The 26,049-nt window shown below is 39.5% G+C and overlaps 3 protein-coding genes across 4 annotated transcripts in view; 1 reads left to right on the forward strand and 2 right to left on the reverse strand.

The window, feature by feature from the left end:
• The window catches only part of dcbld2 (discoidin, CUB and LCCL domain containing 2), a 42,253-nt gene extending 39,663 nt beyond the window's left edge, over positions 1 to 2,590 (forward strand). The window contains exons 13-15 of the mRNA XM_026912699.3: positions 365 to 411; positions 506 to 619; positions 734 to 2,590. Of these exons, the coding sequence (XP_026768500.2) occupies positions 365 to 411; positions 506 to 619; positions 734 to 1,107 (535 nt within the window). The 3' untranslated portion in view covers positions 1,108 to 2,590. The remainder of the gene's footprint in view (positions 1 to 364; positions 412 to 505; positions 620 to 733) is intronic.
• Positions 2,591 to 3,496: 906 nt separating this feature from the next.
• On the reverse strand, positions 3,497 to 12,050 carry tmem30c (transmembrane protein 30C). Its single transcript, XM_026947717.3, has 7 exons — positions 11,732 to 12,050; positions 9,434 to 9,550; positions 8,363 to 8,470; positions 8,014 to 8,104; positions 5,595 to 5,735; positions 5,313 to 5,525; positions 3,497 to 4,084 (listed from the first exon to the last, which is right to left on the reverse strand). The coding sequence occupies exons 1-7, from the start codon at positions 11,927 to 11,929 to the stop codon at positions 3,897 to 3,899; spliced, it is 1,056 nt and encodes a 351-aa protein (XP_026803518.1). The 5' UTR covers positions 11,930 to 12,050; the 3' UTR covers positions 3,497 to 3,896.
• A 354-nt stretch (positions 12,051 to 12,404) lies between these two features.
• On the reverse strand, positions 12,405 to 24,423 carry cmss1 (cms1 ribosomal small subunit homolog). 2 transcript variants are annotated; one of them, XM_034304354.2, is made up of 9 exons: positions 24,305 to 24,423; positions 21,715 to 21,836; positions 21,228 to 21,305; positions 18,509 to 18,638; positions 18,356 to 18,415; positions 18,109 to 18,211; positions 17,870 to 18,018; positions 17,665 to 17,753; positions 12,405 to 12,699 (listed from the first exon to the last, which is right to left on the reverse strand). In XM_034304354.2, exons 1-9 carry the CDS (start codon positions 24,351 to 24,353, stop codon positions 12,616 to 12,618), a joined length of 864 nt encoding a protein of 287 aa, XP_034160245.2. In that variant the 5' UTR covers positions 24,354 to 24,423; the 3' UTR covers positions 12,405 to 12,615. The 2 variants fall into 2 exon arrangements, with proteins under 2 accessions (XP_034160245.2, XP_026803699.3); XM_026947898.3 differs by having other exon boundaries at positions 18,509 to 18,641; positions 24,305 to 24,422.
• Between the last annotated feature and the right edge of the window lie 1,626 nt (positions 24,424 to 26,049).

The raw sequence follows: 26,049 nt of genomic DNA on the forward strand, positions 1-26,049 counted from the left end.
CTTAACCCTCAACTGCTCAGGTGTATAAATGAGATAATTGTAAGTCGCTCTGGATAAGGGCGTCTACCAAATGCCATAAATGTAAATGTAAATATTTGGTTTGTGGTAATCTTATAATAGGAAATGCTAGATAATTTGACTATATTGAAGATATTTTCACTTGCTAAGATGTTATTTTTTGCAGTGCAGGTATTGGGAGTGATTATGGAACTGTGAAAGGGGAGAACTCGAGAGCTTGGCTTGAGTTCTGAGCAGCTTCCGCTTTGAATTCGACAGCGATTTAGTGTCTATCATTTACAGTACAGGAGTATTGCACTGTCCAGTTGAGCTACATATTTGATTCACTGTTTTTATTCTATCTAAGGAAAAGTCCGGAAGTGACGTACGACCTTCCACACTGGGACCGCACAGGTACGGTACACACTGACTGTGCTGCCTGAGGGGTCATTGGGTATATGTGAAGATAGAATAACACTTGACAAAGCCGATTTTGTGTGTGTTCCAGTGTGGTGGAAGAGCATGAAGCAACTGTTGCCGTCTAAGCTGGATGGGGAGGAGTGTGTGCGCTACAGCGCTACTGCGCGAGCTGAGCACCAGAGACCACGTGTAGAACCTGCAGGTACAGAAATGCACACACACACACAGAGTGTGTTATTTCTTAGACATTTCAGCAGATTGCACAGTCATTATTTTTATCCTGTCCATAATATATGTCTTCAACCTATCTCTCTAGAATATGCTCAGCCTCTGGTAAGCGGTACCATGGCCTCTCTGGGTCAGAGGTCAACATTTAAGCCTGAAGAAGGAGTCGACCCTGAGTACGATGCCCCGTTGACCCCTGAGCAATATCACGCCTATGCTGAACCGCTTCCCGCCTCTGGAACAGAGTATGCCATTCCCATCACGATCGACAGGGCTAATCACATAACAGGAGGCACTCTGCCTTTCCGAGGGCGGGGATTAATAGCCCGGAGGGACAGCAACCAATCAGGGAGCTCCATGTATGACACGCCTAAAAGCACATCTGACCAAACTGCGTCTACAGACGGCCAAATATACCAGGTGCCTCAGAATTCCCACAGTCCACCATGCCAGGAAATAGACTGACCAAACCGAGCATGGTGCTCAAGTCTGAGAAGAACTTTGACTCCAAGACTGACTGTCGGACTCGGACAAGTGTGCATGTGTGAAAGTGCATGTTTGTGCTCATAGCTGTATGTGCAAACGTCATAGTTCTAGTCTCCTCTGCATGTCATAGCAGTCGTATCACTGAAATAACACCAGGAATGTCTGAGAGAGATGAGTTAGGCAGGGAGACTGTTACACTACTGTTTTAGGTCGTGTCTACGTGTGTGTGTGTGTGTGTGTGTGTGTGTGTGTGTGTGTGTGTGTGTGTGTGTGTGTGTGTGTGTGCGCGTGTGTATATGAATGTTCTCTGATGTTAAACTGTGAGTCCCTGCACATTTTCTTTCATGCTGAGAGGAATCAGTCCCAAAGTCTTATTCGTAGGGTCTATTTCACAACGTGGTGCATGCTCATGGTGGTTTACACTGTTTATTTTAACCTGTATCAAAAGTGAAATGATCATGTTGCTTTTGTCACTTAAAAAAAAGACCCTTTTTCCTGCATTTCAAAATTATAACTTAATAGAAGCAGTCACCCTAGATAGGTTCCTGCTTGGTTGCATGTTCACCATTAATAACCTACACAAGTAGGCTATTAGCTGGAAAAACGGTACATCAACTTTCTGAAGCGTTCTCATCACCGTCTATGCAAAAGCATGTTTTTTACTCTGCTCTCACACCTCAAAAATCTGTCACTGTTCTGAAAATAAATGTATTTTTTCATATTACCTTCCTGCTGAGATATGACAGCTATGTGGAGTGCCAAAACCACTAGCAGACCGTGCCTAAAATCTCCAGCGCTCATGGATGCACTGTTGTCATAGATACACTGTTGCCTTGGGGCGCCTTGCCGAATGTGACACTTTCGTGCTGAATGAAAATAAAGTACGAAATAAAAATGCCACCATGCTTGCCATTAAGTAAGTACACCTGGCTTTAGTCTTGAATGCCTTGAATGATAATGATAAAGATAAACGATGATGCACTCGAATAAGTGGTGTAACATTCTAATATTAGACCAAAAGTTACTTTCAGATGTACTTTGTGCGCACTCTCCTGTTCAAAGTGCGATTTACTGCGAGAACATCTAATCGAGATCTTCAGCAGATCTTCACTCGACCTGCAGTCAACAGAGCGTAAAGTGTGTTTTATGGTACTAACATGTCAGTGTTCAGTTCAGAATATTAACCAAAGCAGAATCTCCATCACTGAGACTTTCAGAGTGTGTGTATGATCTGTCTCAGTGCCTGTTTTAATATCTACAAGTTCTGATGGTGTTGATGTGGCTGTTTCTTTGTCTGTCATGTGCACTGTATTCATAATTGTGTGTGTGTGTATGTGTGTATGTCTGTCTGCTATTCACTGTAAGTGGTTTCTGAATTATGGTTCGTACTGTAGAATGACTGTAAAGAATGACTGTATAGAAAATTGCAAAGTAAAGTTTTAATAAAAAATATGATTACAGACTTTGGTGTCCAACAATATGTACAGTTTTGTAAGCAGGGCTGGGCAATATGATGATATAATATTGGTATTGTGATACAATTTTACAATACATTTTTCAGAGATCACATGTACTTTTTTTTTTTTTTTTAATAACAGTTACAAACTCTGGAAGCAGCTGATTTGATGTGAAATCTGTAAAATCTTTTTTTCAGTCCTTTATGGTTTAAAACAATTTGAAATCTGTAAAATCTTTTTGCAGTTTTAAACAATATTTTAAGTTTAGCATTAAATTTGTCACTTTATGTATCACTAGTATTTTGTTGTCAGTTTGTTGGCAAACACACACACACAAACACACACACACACATATATATATTTATATATATATTAATATATACATATATATTTATATATATATTAATATATACATATATATTATATATATATATATATATATACACTGTGTATTGTAGAAATGTCAAGTATCATGATATGATATTTTTCTCATATCGCCCACCCCTACTTGGAACTGTAGACTGTGAGGGTGATTTAAATGCATGAGTAAAGAATCCTTCTGTGCATATAAACCTCTCTCCTGCCTGAGAGTGGATCGGAGACATTATTCAGTAAAACGATGTTTAGCACAGAAATACGGTTACACAAATTGAAACCTCACAAACCTTTGGAGAAAGTAATGTTTCGCTGCCTGAACTGAGCAGAGGTCATGTTTTAGCTGACCTCTACTGGAGAGAAGCAGGAATTAAAGCTGGGGCTTTGACGATATGATATCGATATTGTGTTCTATAACATTGCAATACACCTTTCTGAGATATCACTTTTATAACACCAGCCAATTTCGTTGTAACTCCCAGTAACAGATAGCTGACTGGATATAGTTAATAATTAATAATTAATTATAATAATAATTCCTTCATACAAAGTTTTATTTGCTCATTTTGATTTTATAACATGGCACATCGTATGGCTGACACAGTGATCAACCTTAAATATCACATTGCACACCTACATCTGCAGCTCAAACATATAATCTGGGTGTAAATTTGTTGTACATTCTCTTACTATGATTGGTCACGTACAATCCAACAGTAGCTTAACTCAGCAAACTTTACAGTTCTGGATAAACTTTTACTTAATCAGCTCATATCATGTCACTACATATTTCCTCAGAGTGGAGAAAATTCTCAGTGCAGGGTTGACACATTATGCATAGTCATCCTACAGAATAATGATAGGAATAAATATATTCAGGCTTCATTTGGATTACGTCGGCTTTCCATAATCATCCAAGATCCTCCGTCTGCTCTATCACTCCTCCATGTTCTTGCCGTCTCGGCCCACCTTGACATACACCACAGTCAGAATGACACTCACGATGAAGATCACACCTCCAGTCACCAGGTACGCAATGGGCAGGAAGAGATTCTGACCACCGAACCAGGTCACCGTGGTAAGCACGATTTCCTTCCTGCCCTGGAAGTACTGTACAGGGAAATCTGCGAGAGTTAAGGACTGGATACAGAAAAAAAATGCAGCATGTTTAATAGGTCTCAAAAGAGACATATAACGAGCCATATAATGGTGTAGGGAATGACTTCTACAGTCAGCAATACTGGGTGAGAGATTGATGATTTATGTAGTGCATGAGTGTGTTCATATATTTAAGATTATTATTTTTATTCACTGAGAGAATTCACTGCCTGAAGCAAACACCCACATCCCTAATAAACAAAACAAAACAGTATCCTCCTGCCTGCCTAATATCTTTCAGTCTTCTCTGCTCTGTGAATAACAGGCTGCATGTGTGATATATAAGGAATAAAACACAATGGGGCATGCAGATAATTTCAGAAAAAATAATTAATGATGGAGTCGTGTGATGTGTTACTGTTACCAAAGTTACAAAGCTCATTCTTTTCCAATAACAGAATGTCCTAAAGGGTTTTATTCCTCTTATACCATAGCAATTTGCCAACACAAACAATTTTTGCCTCTCTTCTTCTCCCTTGAAGATCAGAATTTTAACATTCATTTACTGATATTTAAATCTAGATGCGTTATAGAACTTAAAACATGGCGCCTTGGCTATGCCCAATGCTTGTGCAATGGCTCTGAATTTTCACTCTTTTCTCAGCCTCAAAATGGCTTGCTTTTCTCCCATAGACAGCTCTCCAGTCTTCATGTAGGTTTATCCTTTTTAACAACAAATGCAAAGGTGAAACTCGGGGCTCAAACCAAGAGTAGACATTCAGAGTTATTAATTGCTTAAACAATCAATCTAACAGGACACACCTGGGCAACAAGAAACACCTGCCAGTCTCATGTTCCAATATTTTTGATCACTGAAAAATGTGTAGATTTAAATAAGAGGTGCCATGTTCTAAGTTGTTTAACACATCTAGATGAAAATATCAGTAAATGATAGCTAAAATTCTGATCTAGATCATCTCATATTCATCTTTCATCTTTACCTCTGGCTGTTATGAAGCGCTGACACTGGAGATTCCTTCCAAAAATGCTAAATAAACATCTTCTCACAAAAAAACTTCACCATAACAACAATTACACATATTTTTATGTAGAGTGCCCAGAGTCATAAGTTGGATGTTATAACTATAGAAAAGATAACATATTAAAACAAGCTGAAACAACTGCCAGAGCTACTTAATCAACACCTTCTGACCAATCAGAATGGAGAAGAACAGCGCTGTGGTATTAGGATACTGTAGTTGATGTGGACGCTGTAGTTGCCAGCAGGCAGGCCCTGTGAGAATGGGGCATAAGCACGGTTGAGAATGCCATAGAGCTTTTTGAAGTTGGGGAAGGCCGCTTCTCTCATCCACACGATCAGATCATCATTGATGAAGCCATTGTTGTTGGGATCAACAGGGTCAAGGTTATACACCGGCTGCTGCCAGTACAACGGCTGAGCCGTACCTGAGACGACATGAGAGTATATGAGCTTATATGAAAAGTGCGCATGTGTGGGAGTGTTCGCTCACATACCTTCGAAGGCCTGCTGGAGTGTCGTGTTTGATTTGGGATTGTGGAACTTGATGTTTTTGTCCGTGTACCAGGTGATGCCCTTCCTGAGGAGTGGAACATCTATGTTACCATCAGACAGACGATACCTCAGCGTGAACGAATCTAAGATCCAGAACAATCGAACAAACAAATGTAAACAAGTCTAAGAATTAGAAATCTCAGTGTGATATAGGAATCAAACAGAACTATTGCTTTTTTCACTATAACAATCACAGACCAGCAAATGTCAGAGAGATGACAAGTGGAAATAAATAAAGTTCTAACACAATATGTAATGATTGACACATGGCATACACTGCCAGTTTCTTTTTATTCAGTTTTATTCCAGTTTAATCACTATTATTGCCACAGAGATAAAAGTCTCAGACAGTGTTAGTATTAAAAGTAAAATTTAAATGTGTGGTGTACTACAAGTGCCTAAAGATTTTGGCCTTAGATCTAGATTATTCCAAAAAAAAAAAAATCTCAATTCAATAAACATTTAATAACAAACATTATTCCATTCAACTATTCCTTGGTTACATTTTAAAGCATTTAAAAGAAGAGCATTTAAACAAAAAATGCTAAAATATAGGGTGTTCATAAACTTTTGACTGGCAGCCCACATAAGATGGTGTATGAAAATACTTACCTGTTATACACTCTTAGAAAAAACTAGGGTTCTCTGAATAGTTAAGGGCTCACAGCTTAAAGGGGGTTCTAAACCATCTCTGACAGGGAAATACAGAAGGGCTCTACATAGAACCTTTAAGAGGGACAAAACTATACACCCTTTTTTTCTAAGATTGTATATTATTAAGTATAAAATAATCATCTCATCCTATAACCTTGGCTTACCCCTTTCAAATTTAGCCATCCCATCAAGTTAATGAAAATAATCCAGAAATAATTTCTCGCCTGGTATGTTGTTTTTCTGACCTGTTTAAAAAATCTTGTATATTTCAAGAGACCGGCCACAGCTGAGAACATTTGTGAAAACTTTACCAACATTGGCAACCTACAATATAATAGCCGGGGGGTGAAAACTTTTGAACAGAACAGAGATGTGTACATTTTTCTTATTTTGCCTAAATATCATATTTTTTCATTTAGTACTGCCCTTCAGAGGCGACAGAAGATAGTTACATGTTTCCCAGAAGACAAAATAAGTTAAATTTACCCTGATCTTCAAATTCAAAAGTTTTCACCCCCCCGGCTCATAATGCATGGTTTTTCCTTCTGGAGCATCTGTGAGCGTTTGAACCCTCTGTAATAATTGCATATGAGTCCCTCAGTTGTCCTCAGTGTGAAAAGATGGATCTCAAAATCATACAAAGGGTTCAAATACACAAAAATGCTGGAAAACCAAAGAATTTGTGGGACCTGAAGGATTTTTCTGAAGAACAGCAGGCAGTTTAACTGTTCAGGACAAACAAGGGACTCATGAACAACTATCAGTAAACAAAAAAACACAGCTGTGGATCATTCAGGTAACAACACAGTATTAAGAATCAAGGGGATGTAAACTTTTGAAGGGGGTCATTTTTATAAATTCAACTATTATTTTCTCTTGTGGACTATATGTAAACTTCTTCTATGTGAATTATCTTATTCAGGTATTTTGGTAAAATAATAAACATTTTCCAGATTCTGAAAGGGGGATGTAAACTTTTGACCTCAACTGTATTAATGATATATGTTTTATACCACAGAGCTACTGAATACTTGAAAATCATTGCTTAGCAAGTGTTGATTCATTTTCGACATCAGCGGCACTCACAGGTTTATATTAATGCCATTAAAATGTACTGTTATTTATACTAACAGCTATTCATGCTGATGGATGCTCTATGTAATCTAGGACTAATAAAGGAATAAAAATGTGAACTGTGAAGTGACGTGTGGCCCAGTACGTTGACCCATACTCGGAATTTGTGCTCTGCATTTAACCCATCCAAGTGCACACACAGTAGTGAACACACACACACACACCGTGAACACACACCCGGAGCAGTGGGCAGCCTTTTTTGCTGCGGCGCCCAGGGAGCAGTTGGGGGTTCGGTGCCTTGCTCAAGGGTCTCACCTCAGTCGTGGTATTGAGGGTGGGAGAGAGCGCTGGTCATTCACTCCCCCCACCTACAATCCCTGCCGGACCTGAGACTCAAACCCGCGACCTTCGGGTCCGACTCTCTAATCATTAGGCCACGACTGCCCCCATAGGCCACGACTGCCCCCAGACAAAATGTGTTGTTATTTAAAAAAGGAAAAGAAACATTTTAGGGTGATAATGGCATCACACCACCACATCACTGGTTATTTTCCTTTAATTCCATTTGCCTCATAGCAGTATATTGTAACTATCATAGTGTTATGTATCATCATTCCTACAAATGAATCTTACCGTTAAACATGCTGTTAGCCACCGCGCCACAGGGGGCAACAGGCACACCATTTGTATCATAAGCAAACGGCTCACAGTATGAACTGGGGGCCTGCAGGAGACAAGACAAACGAATCAATCTAATTACTAGCATTAATAGACACGACTGAAAATGAGAACAAAAGGACAAAGCAGAAAGATGATCAGTGGTGTGAGTGGTTCCATATTGACTCAGACCTGAGGAGGTGCATCGAATACAGGACTAATAAGAAAAACACTCTGGATCAAAGCACAATTTTTGACAGAAAGAGAAAAAAGCCGTAGGATAAGGAGAGACAGAGACAAACAGAGACAGCAGGACAGTGAGCACCTTCAGGCTATTCTTCCTCCCAACCAGCTGGGCATCGTCACGGGAGTCCATGTACCTGCGCAGGTTCTGGTGGAAATTAATCAGGCCATAGTAGAAGAAGACATCCCCCTGAGAGACAGACAGCACAACCACATCAGCTTTGTTTTTCTCTCTATCTGACAGGTGTTCGAAAGAACAACAAGAAACAAGAGTGTATATCAGCCAAAAACCTGGTACACTGTCTTCCAGCCAACTAACTTCCTCATGATAATTGATGAAGCCTCATTGGGATTCCATAACTGTGGCAGCGAATTGATGAAGCCTGGCATCAACTAGTTTGAAAGGTGCACACTGCTGAGCACGAGATGCGCAGGAAGCAAATAATATTAACATGCTAAATTAAACCACATTGTAGATGTGTAACCCCTTGTGGCATTTTAGGGCGTATGCAAAATAAGAATTATAATGCACTGTGAGACAGCTTTTAATGCTTTCGCTGGATAGTGTCTGAGTGACAAACAACAAATATCAGAAGAGTGATGGTAACATTATTGTTCAGAGGAAACTCATTCTGGAAAATTCACGTGGTCTCAGTAAGAGTAGAGAACAGACGGATGAGCTGTTTCTGTTGGCCCTGAGGCTGAATGGAATGACTGTGTGTGCTTTTGTCAAATCTATCGAACGTCCTCTCAAATGACTCAAATCGATACAAGAAGAGAATGAAGATTTTTACACCAGATCTATTTTTTTTTTTGCAGGTTTGGCCTTGGATAGACTTTTGTTCTTATCTACTACATCGTCGCAGCTAGTGACCCAAAAAAGTTGTTTTGTTCACAGAATTGCCATGACTAAAATGAAGAAGCCACATTCTGTATATCGCCTCTGAAGTGGCGAGAAAGTCGAGCTCTGCTCAGTGAGCTTTCTTTGAAAAAAAAAAAAAACATCTAGAATAAATTTTGAGATGTGTGAAAAACAACTTCATTAAAGTTGTTAAAGCAACAAACCACAAAGAACCACATGAAGACCATACAAGACTCCCTTTTATTCAAAAATCCTTTAACTATAAACTCTGCTATAAATACACACACTTACCAGGAAGGTCTTTGGGATATTGAAGTCTACAACACAGTTACACTGGGTAGTGGCGTTGGTGGGATATTTGCGCATCTCTAAGCAGTGGCCACACGAACCAGCATCTGTGTAGTCAACCTATTACACAGAAAAAATCGTACAAAATATAGTATTCAATTTATATTTATACTAGTGATGGTGTCAATATAGCAGACTTAACTCCTCAACTCCAATGACCTGCTCACTCTCACACCTACAAGCTTTCCTATTAGCTTCACTGCTGTTGCTGCATAAATAAACATAAGCACTGAAAAATAAGCTTTACATTAAAAAAAAAATTTGTAGGAATTTAAGAGGTTAGCAATGAATTAAACATGCAAGAATAAATTATAAAAAGAACTTTGTCTACAACTGAAACTCATTCATTCACTGACTGAAGGTTTCAAATGTTAAAAATGATCTTAAAATAAATAAATAAATACACTCACTGGGCACTTTATTAGGAACACTATACTAATACTTAGTAATGCCAAGTATCATAACAGCTTCAATTTTTCATGCCATGGATTCCACAGGATATTCCTTTGAGATTCTGGTCCATGGAATTGCATCACGCAGTTCCTGCAGATTTTTCAGGTGCACTTTCATGCTGTGAATCTCCCGTTCTACCACATCCCAAAGGTGTTCCATTAGATTCAGATCTGGTGACTGGGAAGGCCACTGAAGAACACTGAACTCATTGCCATGTTCATGAAACCAGTTTGAGATGACTTTTGCTTTGTGACATGGTGCATGGTGCTCACTGGATGTTTTTTCTTTATTGCACCATTCTGAGTAAACTCTAGAGAAACTTTGTGAAAATCCAAGGAGATCAGCAGTTATAGAAATACTCAAACCAGCCCGTCTGGCACCAACAAGCATTCCATGGTCAAAATCACAGAGTTCACACCTTTTCCTCATTCTGATGGTTGATGTGAACATTACCCAAAGCTGCTGGCCCGTATCTATGATTTTATGCATTGCACTGCTGCCACACGATTAGCTGATAAGATAATTGCATGAATGAGTAAGTGTACAGGTATTCCTAATAAAGTTCTCAGTCAGAGTATATCTAAAGACAATTTAATTTTAATTAAAAGTTACATATAGTCCTATTTTCTGCTTGATCAGAACTGTTAGCTTATCAGATCACATACTGACTGACAGCAGCATCTCAGAAACTCAGAAACAGTGGTAATAGTAGAAACGTGTGTAGGAATGACAGTGTGGAGCATCCAAAGAGATTTTGTTTTTACAACATTGGTATGCTGGTATGTTTTGTACATATTTCTAGCTGCACAATGTTCACACAAAATGGCAAAATCAAGTAAGATTGATTTTGTGTGCACTCTGTTGCTACTTATCCTGGTGAAGCTAGTTTAAAAAGCTACACTGATCTGCAGAGCATTGCACTGCAATGTCCAGAAGCAGCACACATTTAGTCTGTATTAATAAAATGAGCTTCACTGTCCTCTGTCTATAATGGTTTACGGGTCATGAGTTTTGAGGGTGAAGCTTGGCAACATCAGATTAACTGAGTTGGACGTTGTGAGATTTTATCATACCAACATAATGAACAGAACTGTAGTCTTGCAACGGTCCATGGGCAAAATGAGAATTAGATACAGCTTGCCTACCTTTTCAGTGTAGATCATGATTATCTCAATCGTAATGCAGTTGCACTGATGATTCTCATTCCTTTCATGGTTAAAAGTGTGATGAAATTTTACCAGACACAAACCACTACAGTAAAAGTGTATATAAAATAAAAAGCATTCACTAGATGCAGTTTTGCTCACACTCAGACACAAAGAGACTGCAGTGAGCAGGAAGCAGTCAGTTCGGTTGGTGAGGTAAAAGAGGAGCTGATGTAAGCATTCTGACTGGTACTTTGGTAACCCTGGTGTCACTTGTACCACATATAATCCTGCCCAATCCAAACCGGTAAAAGGAAAATGTCAGAAATAAAGAAAAAAAATCTTTCTTTTGCAGTCAATGATAAATTCCACACAGAAGCGATAGCTAAGTGTAAGAACCTATTTATGAAAATAAGGTGAGAGGGGCTTTCTGGAGAAATAATACATTCCACTGAGAAGATGAAAGAAATATCACGAAAGCTGGTTTGTATAATGAGCACCAATCAACTCCAATCATGGTTTAGGAACCCGGAAGGAAAGACTTTCCTACTTCTTGGTTGTGGTTATGCATTTCGGTTAAATTTAAGCCTACCTTACACTATGAATATTTTTGATGTACACACATACACACACAGTAGCTCACCTTCAGCTGGTGTGTGTTCTGGACTGTTATGAGGACCCAGACGCCCAGCAGCAAACACACTAGAGAGAGGGAGTAGAAGATAGGCAGCACGGTGTGTGGCGTGAGGGAGGGAGACCACGCCGGCAGCCTTTGTTGCTTAAAGGCTGAGTTATCGGGCCTTCGGGCGAACGGCCCTACTCCAACCTGCACCTTACCCATCAACACACACCCTCACACACACTGGCTAAATAGTCCAAAATGCTGGATCAAAAAGAGCAAAACAGCTATTTCTGTCTCTTCCTGTATTCCTGTTTAATTCCCAGAGTCCCATGCGTGTATGTGAACCTTGGAACCTTTGTTATTTATTAACCACACACACACACACACACACACACACACACACACACACCCCCTTCCTTCTCGCCATTCACTCTATATCAAACTGAAATCCCCTGGGTGCCACTAACACTATTTTTTACATCATTTTTTTCCCATTACGAGTGAACCACTCCTCATTCCTAAAGCCTGCCGTCATATAACATCTATATATGACATCGTCTTCGTGTGTGTGCGTTTACAGTATACACACAGATGCATGTAAGAGGATGTTAGGTTAATGCAGATTCCCTGCTGTGAGTATAAACAAGATACGCTCGTGATTCTCCTCGTGCAAGAGAAACAACCTTAAACATCATTTGTCCAATCAGATGAGTTTATTTTTAGATCACTTTAGTGGAGTGTGTGCTTCTATGGCAGACACACAGCTGGGTTTTTACACAGCACTAAAATATGGAACAAAGCTTTACATAAAAAAAAAACAAAAATAAACCAAACAAACGAAATAACACAGATGAGAGGTGTATTTGGGTGGACGTGCCTGGGAGGACATGAATAGCAATACACACTCAGAACAGTGCTATTTTAACAGCTCCTTCTTGACACTTCGTAATGATGCCAGTCTCCATAAGCTTTAGAAATTCTGCTTTTACCTGCAACACACACATAACAACAAAAGGGCTTATGAACTGAACAACTATGTACAGTAGTTACTGTTTCAAGATTTAAGATGGCAGCTCCTGTCAGTTTCAAGCACTAACAAGTTCATGATCTGTTTTGGTTTTGCACTGCATTTTCTCTCATATTATTGTATAGCAATGTGTCTGTATGTGTACAACATAAACACATTACTGGTGTGTATCTTTACTTCTCAGAAAACCAGGAAGCACACTTTGACACATGATCAAAGATCCCATGTACAGTGGATATAAAAAGTCTACACACCCCTGTTAAAATGGCAGATTTTTGTGATGAAAAAAAAAATGAAACCAAGATAAATCATGTCAGAACTTTTTCCACCCCCAATGTGAATAATGTATAAAAATTAAGTGAAAAACAATCAGACACATTTTAGGGAAAAATAGGAAAAATAAAAAGTTACAATAACCTGGTTGCATAAGTGTGCACAACCTTTTATAATTGGGAATGTGGCTGTGTTGAGAATGAACCAATCACATTCAATCTCATGTTGAAAAGTAATTACCATACAGCTGTTATCAATGAAATTATTCTGATTAACCCCAAATAAAGACCAGCTGCTTCTGTAGGATTTTCTTGACATTATCTTGGTTGCATCTGACTGCTGGAGCCATGGTCTGTACAGGGTCCCACAGTCGAAAGGTATCGATCAGGAGAGGGTACAAAACATTTCCAATACATTAGATGTACCATGGAACAGCATGAAGGCCATCAGAAACAAGTGGAGAGAATGGAGCACCACAGTGACATCACCAAAAACAGGATGTCCCTTCAAAATTTACAAAAAGACAATACAAGCAACATTAAAGGAGCTGCAGGAATATCTGACAAGTACTGATTACTCTCTGCATGTGACAACAATCTCTCATATTCTTCATATGTCTGGGCTATTGGGTAAGGTGGCTAGACGGAAGCCCTTTCTCACAATAAACGTACAAGCCCAACCAAATCACCCCAAACCATGTGGCTAAATGAGTTATGGTCTGAACAGAACCATTCCAAAAGGTATAATAATTCTATAATTCTGAAATTTTTGTTTGGCACAAAAAAAGCACATCACCAAAATATCACCAAACCCAAGGTGAAGCATGGTGGTGGTAGCATCATGCTTTAGGGCTGCTTTTCTTCAGCCAGAACTGAGACTTTTATCAAGGTGGACGGAATCATGAATAGCTACAAATACCAGTCGAGTAGTGCAAAACATTCAGGTGTCTGCTAGTAAGCTGATGATGAAAAAGAATTTCACCTTTCAGCACAACAGTGACCCAAAGCATACATCCAAATCAACAAAGGAATGGCTTAACCAAAAGAAGATGAATGTTTCTGATCGAACTAGCCAGAACCCAGACCAGAATCTGTGAGGTGACCTGAAACAGGCTGTACACAGGAAATGCCCTCACAATCTGATGGATCTGGAATGTTTTTGCAAGAAAGATTGGGAAAATATTGCCAAGTCAAGATGTGCTGTGCTGACAGACTCTTAGCCAAAAAGACTGAGTGGTGTAATAAAATCAAAAGGTGCTTCAACAATGTGTTAGTTTAGGGGTGTGCACACTTATACAACTCAGTTATTGTAAGTTTTTTATTTTCCCTTTATTTGATTTTTACTTTATTTATATAATTTGCAATTGCACATTAAGGGTGAGAAAAGATCTGACATGATTTATCTTAGTGTCATTCTTTTACTTCACAACTTGCCATTTTAACAGGGGGGTGTGGACTTTTTCTATGGGCTGGTCTTAGGGCTGGTGCAATAAGCTGCAATACAAAGTGATTCACTGTTATACATACGGTTCAACATTAAAGAAATACACCAGCATTTTTCAACCTTATCTCCATTTACCACATCTGTGTTGTATGTGTGATTAGTATAAACAAGGCAATTTCAATGCGTGCTGACAAAAGAAATAATGTTTATGTAAAACAAATATACTTGTAAAGCCCTAATTGCTTATTCAATCACATTTTATTATAAAGCTTTAAATCAGTATAATTCATCCCTTTAGAGAAGTCATGGTGATATTTTGTATTCAAGTGGGTCAACAAAACTTCAGAGAGAAAATGTACATAACCGGGATTAATTTTTACTGAATCTCTCCAGCATTCTGTAAAAGTACACAAGAACAGACTTCCTCTCATGTCTGTCATATAGCTGTGTATTTAAATTATTTATTAAATTCAAAAACTGCTACTAGTCATCTGTTATAAGTGAGTGTTATATAAATAAGTTTCTGCTTTTCTCAGTACAGAGTAATGTGTTGATATTCTTATCCTTTGGTGGACAGAGTATGGTGGAGTGCTCTTCTTCCTGAGAAGTGCAAGGTTACATTCCTTTCACTAGGACTCAAGAGGCATGTGAGGGACAAAAGAGAAGTGTCTCTTATTAATGCTGACACCATTGCACTGCTTTGAACTGGTGAACTTGTACACTCCTAATATACAGACAGGTAACAAATTAAAGGAAAAACTGGTGTCTCTGTTATGCTGCTGCATTTTGCTGACATGGTTTGTGTTCACCTTTCCCCTTAAATAGAAGCTTGACTACAATTCAATACAAAGTTTTCCTAGCTGATCACCTTTATCCTATGATGAAACATTTTGGTCTCTTCCAAGATGACAATGTGCCCATCCACAGAGCACAAGGGCTCACTGAATGGTTTGTTGAGGATGAGAATGATGTAAAATTATATGCTCTGGCCTTCACTGTCACCAGATTTCAACACAGTAGCAGACCTGCCAACCTTGAATAGGAACAATGCATTCACTTGCATAAGGTAGAAACTGTAACGCATGTAGACCCATGAGCCAAAACATTATGACCACTCATAGTACAAATGAATAATGTTGATTATTTGGTAACCATGGCATATGTCCAGGTCTGGGGTATATCAGAAGGTAAGAGAACAGTCGCTTCTCGTAGTTGACGTGTTGGATGCAGGAGAAATAGGCAGGTGTGAAGACCCAGAGAGACTTTGACAAGGGCCAAATCGTTCTAGCCAGATGACTGGGTCGGCGCATCTCCAAAATGGCAAGGCTTGTGCGGTGCTCCCGGTCAGCAGTGGTGAATAGCTAACAGAGGCAATGCGATGCTCTGGGCAGTGTTCTGCTGGAAAACCCTGGGTTTGGACATTCATGGGTACATCAATTTAACACCCGGGACCTACCTAAACGCTGCAGCAGACCAGGTACACCCATTCATGGCAATGGTATTCCCCAATGGCAGCGGCCCCCAGATCTCAATCAGATTCAGCATCTCTGGGATGTGCTGAAACAACAAGTCTTGTCTGCTCCACCTCACAACTTACAGGACTTAAAGAATCCGCTGCTAAAATCACAGGGTTCCTTCAGAGGTCTTGTGGAGTCCATGCCTCAGCAGGTAGGAGCTGTTTTGGCAGCATGCAGAGGACCAAAATCATATTAGGCAGATGGTCTTAATGTACTGTCTCATCTGTGTATACATGGGGTTTTGCATTAACCATCAAATGCCATCAAATCAAAACCTGTAAAGGCTGGCAGGCCTGCAATTGTCAATCATTCCACATTAATGTGTTGATTGGCTCATCTGCCATTTTTGCAGAAAGAAAGACTGCTCTTTTTGCATTGTACTCCAGTGTTAAAATATGGAGTTCCTATGCAAAATGCCTAAAGGTTGGCAGGCCTGCAATTGAACACCTATGGGAGATTTTGGGGTGACATGTTAGATAGAACCACATATGCAGTGTTTAGTCTGTCTGAACCTGAATCGAACCATGGTGTGTTATACTCATACTGCATATGTGTTATACTGCAGTTTGTTTCGGCAGGTGAGAGTATAGCAACCACACTCGGATCTGGTTTCATATGAAATCTAGCGAACATTGATTGCATTCTGAAAGTGATTCGTCCCTAAATTGACACGACTGCAGGAAGTGAACCAACCATGCAGTGTATTTTGGGTTGCAGCATTTTTTAAAGATGAAAGCTGCTAAACGGAGCAAAAGTACAGAGCTGTAGTGCTGCAGAAATGCCTTCCTGGATAGACTGATGGAAAAAAAGAGAAAAGGCTAGATGTGATGCACAAAACTAGTTATTTGTATGATTATCTAGTAATTTATTTAGCACTGGCTCTGTGTTCACCATGATTTTTCTGATTTCTACAAACACTTGGTAAAGATTTGTTTACCTTCTTCTGTTGGTGTATTACTGTTGGAGTTTTATGAGCAGACTAATACACTATATGTCCAAAAGTTTGTGGACCCCTGACCATCACACCCATATGAAATCCTTCCCCAAACTGATGTCACAAAGTTGGAAGCACCAAATTATCTAGAATGTCTCTGTATGCTGTAGCATTACAATTTCCTTCACTGGAACTAAGAGGCCCAAACCTGTCCCAGCATGACAATGCTCCTGTGCACAAAGCAAGCTCAATGAAGACATGGTGTGCCACAAAGCGAGGATCATGAAGACATGGTGTGTTAAGGTTGGTGTGGAAGAACTCGAGTATCCTGCACAGAGCCCTGACCTCAACCCCACTGAACACCTTTGGGAACTGGAACCCCGACTGCATCTCAGATCTCCTCACCCAACATCAGTGTCTGACCTCACTAATGCTCATGCGGCTGAATTAATGCCCAACTCCATATTAATGCCCATGGATTTTGAAAGGGATGTTCAACATGTACATCTGGCTGTGATGGTCCTCATACTTTTGGCCATATAGTGTAGGTCTGAAAGTACCCTAAAACTCTTTATGTTGGTTTTTCCTTTAATTTGTTGTCTGTACATCTGTTAAACTGTGCTTACACTGGAGTCTGTCTCACCTGTTTGGTGAATGTAAAAAATTAAATGCAGTTCCTTGACAGTTACTCAACTGACATGAATATTGATTTATATATGATTTTTATATGCTTATTTTTATGTGTCTGAGTGAGGGGTACCTCTGGTATGTCCACCATCCGCCTCTGTTTTTGGTCTCTGTAGTTCCAGTCGAGTACAAGATATCTCAATCCCTGCAGGCTCAATCCTTCTATAAGTAGAGAGGTCAAAACAGCTACTTCAATATCATCACAGAAATCACTCAATTAAATGTAAAAGCTCTCTCATGAAATGTCAGGGACTTTTAAAGTGTGCGTGTGCACTGACCTTTCTCTATCAGGGTGCTCAGTCTGCCAGGAGTACCCACACCGATGTGAGCCACACTTTTACTCAGCAGCTTCATCTGATCCTCAGCTTTGATGTGTTTGGCAAAGAGCTTTAGCACTTTAGCTTCACCCTTAAATGTAGTTAGCTGCCTTTAAGACAACAAGGGAAAAAAAAAACGTTAACACAAAACTCAAACATAAAATTGTCTTAAACTGAGAGGAAGGAAAGTTACTACTGACTTGATGAGTTCGATGGTTCGCAGGGCAGAGCTACAGACGATGAGCAGTACGACTGAGCGCGTCTGCGTGTGCTGCTTCTGTACTTTAGCCCACTTGGGACAAACTAAACAAGAAAAGATGAAAAACATCATTTAATGACTGAAGAATGAACAAATCCTGCTGCTGACAAAGCGAGAGCTCAAGTTCTCAAGTTCAACTGTGCTATTATATTCTCTATCTTTCCAAATCCACACTGTGTATTACGCACCTTCTTTGAGGTAGGACGACAAGCTGTGCGTGAGGTCATTACTCATCAGAAAACATGACTCTGAAATGAAAAACAGCACACATAAGCACTTTGAGCAGTAAAGCAGGTAGCCATACTGAGGTTATTGAGGTGAATAGGGCGCGGCTGACTGACCCGGCAGATTGAGCTCCTCCTGTTCAATAACAGATCGCGTGCCACTGAAATGGCTCTGCACAAGGCTCCTCAGGTCAGCCGGAGAGCCGGGTGCAGGCTCTGATGTCGCCAACACATCTGTGATGGTCTTCTTCTGAATACAGAGATGGATCGATGATTACAAGGCATGACTAAATACCCTGAAGGCTGACCAAATTGCAGCACACACGCAGAAGGCTAGGCTTTATTATCGTTATTTAATATAATCGTTATCACAGACCAGTAAACTAAAAGCACTGCAGAGTGAATATATAACTCATAAGATGCTGTATTTATAGCCCAAGCACCACCAATTACTGGTAAAATACATCACTGGTGTTTTACAGTCCATGTCTGTGGGTGGTAGGGGTGTGCAGTAAACTGACATAAATAAAACACCAGCAGAAATCATCATCCAGTCCAGAAATTCAATTTCTCTTTCTATTGTGGTTGAGAAAAATTACTAAGCAATTTGGGTTTGTGTTAAATCATTAAGTATTGCAACACTCCTGCACATTCAATCGTTGGGCTGTGGAGAGCGAGCCTTCACACAAAATTGGTTTTCTAGATTGTTTCACTGACGTTTACATGACTGCATTACTGTTGAATATTGCAATGAGGATACGGCACATATTACTGCTTAATGGGTATAGGCTCGCTGAAACTAAAAAAAGATCAGGTGATGTTTTTTCAGTCTTCAACTGTCTAGTTTCAGTGAGTCTGTGCCCACTGTAGCCTGTTCTTGGTTGAGAGGAGTGCAACCTGATGTGCTCTTCAGCTTCTGTAGTCTCAGGGTTTGTGCATTCTGAGATGCTTTTCTGCTCAGCATGGGTGTACGGAGTGGTTATTTGAGTTACCATAGACTTCCTGTCAGCTCAAACCAGTCTGGTCATTCTCCTCTGATCTCTCTCATCAACAAGGAATTTCCAACTGCAGAACTACACTCACTGGATGTTTTTTTTTTTTCCACACCTCTCTGTTAAAACTATAGAGATTTGTGTGAAAATCCCAGGAGATCAGCAGTTTCTGAAATACACGAACAAGCCCAGCTGGCACCAACAACCGTGCCACAATCACTGAGATCACATTTTCCCCCATTTTGATGTTTGATGTGGACACTACCTGAAATTTTTTACCCATATCTGCAATTGTTTATGAATTGTGCTACTACCACAGGATTGGCTGATTGCATGACTGAGCAGGTGTACCTAATGAAGTGGTCAGAAGTCTAGCATTATTGTAACCAATACTTTCATGAATATTAGACCTATAAATCAACATTCACCGCCATTAATGTGTCGTGACGCAGTAATTTAAGCCCACCAACATGCAGTTAGGCCAAACGTTCACTACTATTAACTCTACTAATGTGCCCTACATAATTGCTTTGCACACCCTACATAGTGCACTACAAGTAGTGCAAGGCATTTGAGATTCAGCCACAAGGAAAAGAAAATATGGCAGAAAATCAGCCCCAAATGTAACACAGTACATTTACTTAACAAAAGTAAAAGGTGCTCCCAATTAAAACTACTCTTACAAGTACAATTTATTTAAAAATATGCTGAAGTAAATGTGACAGAGCCACCACTGCTCTGCACTATTTATACAAATCCAAGTCTGAAGTGAAGTTCTGATCGAGACGTGGCACTGTTTTCAGTCCTCCTCACATACAATCTCACTACTTACTGATTTTCAGATGCTTTCACTCTCAACTTTTTCAGTCTAATAGCTAACAATAGCAGTCTTCACATGTGAATGTGTTCACTCTGCACTCCTACACTAATGTCACCTAAGTGTATGTGTGCACACACCCACACACAAGTCTATAGTGCCCGAGACTCTGCTGCTGTTGGCAGGTAAAAGCAATTTCAATGGTGCTATTATTCCCAAATTTTAAGCCACTATTTTATAACAGCCTTTCATGACATGTTCATTGCGCAAACTAGTGCTGTGTAGATGTAGGCAATGCCAATGCTCCTTCATTCATCTTCAATACCCGCTTAAATGCTTCCAAGAAAACCACTTATTAAAATCTGAGCTGTTCATTTGCATGAACAGTGAGGTGTGAGTTTGACTCTCAGTTGTGAGTATGAGGCAAAAATATTGCAGGAGGCAATCAGTTTTCAGGAGAAATGGAAAGAAATCTTCACAGTGAAGCACAGATATGGCAACAACCACGCAGGAATGCTTACTATTTTTGTCACTGAAAAGTTGTAGTGCCTTGCTGATTTAATTCCATTTTATAAAACGCAATGCAAACAAATGTTATTTGGTTAATTAGAAGGTAGAGAAAGATTTCATGAAATCATTGCAATCATAGTTCAGCAAAGAAGAACAATCAGTGGTCAGAACATTGCAATCTTTGTCTGGTTTAGGGGAAAAAAAATGGCAATGCGCCGTACAGGAGCCAAAAGAGTCGACTCTTAGTGCGCTGAGTCAAATGATCTGACTCACTGAAAAGAGCTGGAATTCACCTGAGGTTATTTTTCCTCAAAAGTGACTCATGTAAATTAACACAACAATTGATTTATTCAAAGCATCCCTGAACTTACTGTCACAAGCAGCCATGAAAATCCAACGTTTATAGTAATTCTGCACTGTAGGAAAAGTTACATCCAAATACAGCAACACGTGCAGATCCGTGGAAACACGTGCAGATCACACAGTGTGAGTGATAAGAGAAAACATTTGTGTTTACCTTTCGTCTTTTCTTGGGTTTTTTGGCCTCTTTTTTGTCCTCTGGTTTTGTTTTCTCTTTTGCAACGAAGCATTCTTTCTGTAAATAATGACATCAGGACAACATTTACATAACATTTATCATAAACATTTATCATAAACCCTGAAGTCTGATAAGAACCTACAGTATATTTACTGCAGTGTACTACATGTCAAATATTACACAGTATGTGAATGAGAAAGTGGCTGAAACCTAAACACAGGACATACAGTGCACTACAAACTGCAGAATGTATTATGATTATTATTATTATTATTATTATTAGTGTACTCACACAGGGAAAAGGGCGCCATTTGGGATTCACCCAGTGCTGTTTCTACACTTGACAAGACTGTCCCGTTTGTCAACCTTGTTATCTATGCAGCTAGTACATTATAACCTACATGACAAAAATTTATTTGTGCATCTCTGACACGCCCAACAAGGAGTTAACATCGGTGTGTGTTACCTGTACAGTCTTCTTTTTCTTCACTTTGTCTGGCTCCTGTGTTTTAAGTTTTCGTTTCTTTGCTACTTTCTCCTTAGGCTCTTCTGCTGCTGCCTGTGTGTCGTGTGTGTCGTCCCCCCCACCTGATTCACCAGGCAAACACAAAACACTCACTCAGTAAACCTGTTACAGAAAACTGCAGGTCCTTTTCATGATGCAACTTTTATTTAGTACTGATATACATTGAGCAACATGATTGCCATTATTTATCAATAACATGATTGCCATTATTTATCAATAACATGATTGGCATTATTTATCTTGGTAAGGATGGGTAATATAGGGTATGAAAAATGAGTGTGGTGTGAGCATAATCCTACACTGAAAATATGAAGTGCATTTATTTTAAGAAATATTTTTTTTGTGTCACAATTGGCTCCCCAAGAAATTCTTACGAACAGCATGTAACTGAAGGATTTTCTCTTCATTTTCCTTTATATGTTATTTTTGAAGTTTATCAAAGTGTTTCGGTGGCCATCTGTGAGCTCCAGTTTCACTGGAGTATCAATATAAGGTGACACTGAGGTCACGTTCCCTTAGTCATTCAATGAGATAAATGTGTGTTGATCTTTAGAAATCAGGCAACAGGTATAAAAACAAGTAGCTCCATGTCTGAACATGCCGCTGGCAGGGCAATAATCATGAACCTCAAAACAACCAGCGCTGTAATGAACCTTAAAGACGATGCAAGTGTTTCTGTAGATGGCCTGCAAAGCTCACCAAGTCTCCAAAACTACAATTAGACACCACTGCCATGCCAACGGACCTTTTTCTTTCATCTAACCACAAACGTAAGCAGCTTGTGTTTGATAAATGCAATGGAGAAAAAGAAGGTTGCTTACACAGAATCCTCACTGTTAAATATGGTGGAGGATCTGTGATGTTGTTGGACTGTTGTTCCTCCGAAGGCCCTGAGGACCTTGTTAGGATACATGGCATCATGGACCCCATGAAGTGCAAGGAGATTTTAAATGAAAATCTGATTGTCTCTGCCAAGAAGTCATGGTTTGATCTTCTAACAGGACAATGATATAAAACATATACACAAATCCATATAAAATGGTTTGTTGTTGTTCTTTCGGCTGCTCTCGTTAGGGGTCACCACAGTGGATCATTGGCCTGCATGTTTGATTTGGCACAGGTTTTACGCCGGATGCCCATCCTGACGCAACCCTCCCATTTTACCCGGGCTTGGGACCGGCACTGAGAGTACACTCCCAGAGGATAACTCAGGCCGTGGCATTGAGAGTGCAGGATCCGTAGCCGCTAGACCACCAGGGACCCCCGCATAAAACGATTTAACGACCACAAAATCAAGCTTTCTACACAGCCTTTCCAGTCCCCTGACCTAAACCCTATTGAAAATCTGTGGAGTGAACTGAAGCAGAGTCCAGCAGAAGAGAAGCTTGGAGGATCTGGAGAGATTTCAGATTCCTTGTTCTGTATTCTCTAATCTAATCAAGCACTGTAGGAGAAAAATCAGTAATTTGGGCAAAAGGAGGTACAGTACACCTGATCATCACACCCATTTGTTGAACATCTCAGTTCATATTTATTTCCCCTTTGCTGTTATAATAAGCTCCACTCTTCTGGGAAGGCTTTCCACCAGATTTTGGAGCGTGGCTGTGGGGATTTGTGTTTATTCAGCCACAAGAGCATTAGTGAGATCAGGCACTGATGTTGGTGAGGAGGCCTGAGGGGCAGTCGGGGGTTCCTGTTCATCCCAAAGGTGTTCAGTGGAGTTGAGGTCAGGACTCTGTGCAGGACACTCAAGTTCTTTCACTCCAACCTTAACACACCATATCTTCATGATCCTTGCTTTGTGCACAGGAGCATTGTCATGCTGGAACAGGTTTGAGCCTCTTAGTTCCAGTGAAGGGAAATTGTAATGCTACAGCATACTGACATTCTAGACAATTGCGTGCTTCAAACTTTAGAGAAGGTCCTCTTATGAGTGTGACGATCAGGTGTCCACACACATTTGGCCATATAGTGTATTAACTGGAGGAGTACCAATAACTGTGACATGAGGTTTTGTTTACAAAAAAAAAAAACCCCACAAATTATTTTATTTCCTTAGAATAAACTGCCTCCAATTATGATTGAACTGATTAACCGCAAATACATTTTTCAGAACCTTTTTACTCATCTTTCCAAAGGTGCCAGTAATCATGCAGCTGCCTGTAGAACAACTTTCAGCAAGCAAACTTCAATTCCCATGATGCCGTTCGACAAAACGACACACGTGCAGCTCTGGAGAGCAGCATCGTGGTGATGTTTTGGTGAGTTTAGTCAAGTGTACTTGGATAAAACCCTAGATGTAAATGTGTTATTATCTCCGAAGTGGCCATGTTGTGATAAGCGTGAACGAAAAAACAAAAATCTCCATATTTATTTACATTATATCTCTGAAAACAGTCAAACTTTCCCAGCTAACATTACAGCAAGTCGAGAGAACAGCCTGCTTTCTGCTTAGTATAAATAATAAAACCTGTAAACACAACAAAGTTCATATGCTGCAGTCAAACTTTACATATTTATAAAACCATACCTAAATCTTCGCCTTGAGCCCACCACTCGTCTCCTAAGTCGTCTCCCATGGCTTCACGTAAATATGATTTCAATTTCACAATCGCATTTTCGACATCACAAAGCGCTACAGAGTAATCATAATAACAAACAAAAAAATTTTTAACATTCATGCACACAAATGAAATATAAATAAATATATACGCGCGTCTGTAAGAAAAAAACTAAAAGTATTAAGACAGGCTTTTAAGAATATTTTGATTTTTTTACGCTGTGATGAATCTACCGATATCAAACTACCATAGATAGTGGGTGAATTCCAAATACCTTCCTTCTCCCTATAGAAGTGCACTACATAAGGCATGATGTAGTGCTTTGTGCACTGTATATGTAGTGCGCTATAATTGTAAAAGGGGTCTATTTGGGTTTCAGGCTTCAAGACGGAGGTGTTCGAGAAAAGCTAGCTGTTTTTCCATAGCTTTGAGCCACTAGGGGGCGCTAACTTCTTTAGCTCTTGCTTGGATTGTGGTGAAAAGAAAAAAGATGTGATTAGGACGGTGAATAATAAATAAAAAATAAATAAATAAATAAGTAAAAAAAAAATTGGGATGCTTTTCAAAAGCCTAACATTTATATGCAGCTCAAACACTGAATACCTTCACACTAAATCTTTCATAAAAACATACTGACTAAAGGTGGGTGTAGTCACAGTCTCTTCAGTGTATTATTATTATTATTATTATTATTATTATTATTATTATTTCTTCTTCTTCTTCTTCTTCTTCTTCCTCTGGCATGCCACCATTCAATTCAATTCAATTTTATTTGTATAGTGTTTTAACGATGGTCATTGTCACAATGCAGCTTTACAGAAATATATAAATTCAGAATATAAATTTTAATTTTATAAATTTATCCCTGGGGTGACGGTGGCGAGGAAAAGCTCCCTGAGATGACATGAGGAACGTACCTTGACAGGAACCTTAACTTGCAAAACTGTTTGTGGGAATTGCAGTCCTAAAGGTATTAAAGCAATTGTAGTCCTAAGCCATCTTCATGGTTTCTAAGTGGTACCATCCTCAGTAATCTCATGTATCTTCAGGCTGTTCGTGTGAGACCATCCTCAGCAGCAGCGAGTGGGCTCCAACGATGAGAACTCCACCCAGAAGTAGGGCATCAGGATGGATCAGGCAGGTCTGGAGAGCAGAAGGGGTCAGGATCACTGTATTCCCACCTTGTGCCCAAGTGTTTTAACCCTGGCCACAAATAAATAAATAAATAAATAAATAAATAAATAAATAAATAAATTAAAAAAAAAATATTATTATTATTATTATTATTGTTGTTATTATTATTATTATTATTATTATTATCTTCTTCTTCTTCTCCTTCCTCTGGCAACCCATCCAGGGTGTATTCCCTGTATCTCACCAGACTTAAGCTCTGTCTTTAATTTAACCCAGCTGATTCACCTATTACTGCTCTTCGGGAGCATCTGAATCCTGGTGATAAAGTCTAGAGGACCCCCTGAGCAGGGTTACACACCTCTGATTCACTGGGTTAACAGGGTATGGAGATATATTTGATCATTCCAGATATGTCTTTGCTTGAGAGAAAAAAAACCCGCATTATTATAAAAGCGTACAGGAGTGAGCTGTGTGTCATAGAAATTAGGGAAAAACAATAATAATAATAATAATAATAATAATTATTATTATTATTATTATTATTGTCGTGGGCAGCTGCTGGGTGGAGGTAGCAGACCAC

This window comes from Pangasianodon hypophthalmus, chromosome 5 (assembly GCF_027358585.1).
Source record: "Pangasianodon hypophthalmus isolate fPanHyp1 chromosome 5, fPanHyp1.pri, whole genome shotgun sequence".
NCBI classification, from domain to species: Eukaryota; Metazoa; Chordata; class Actinopteri; order Siluriformes; family Pangasiidae; genus Pangasianodon; species Pangasianodon hypophthalmus.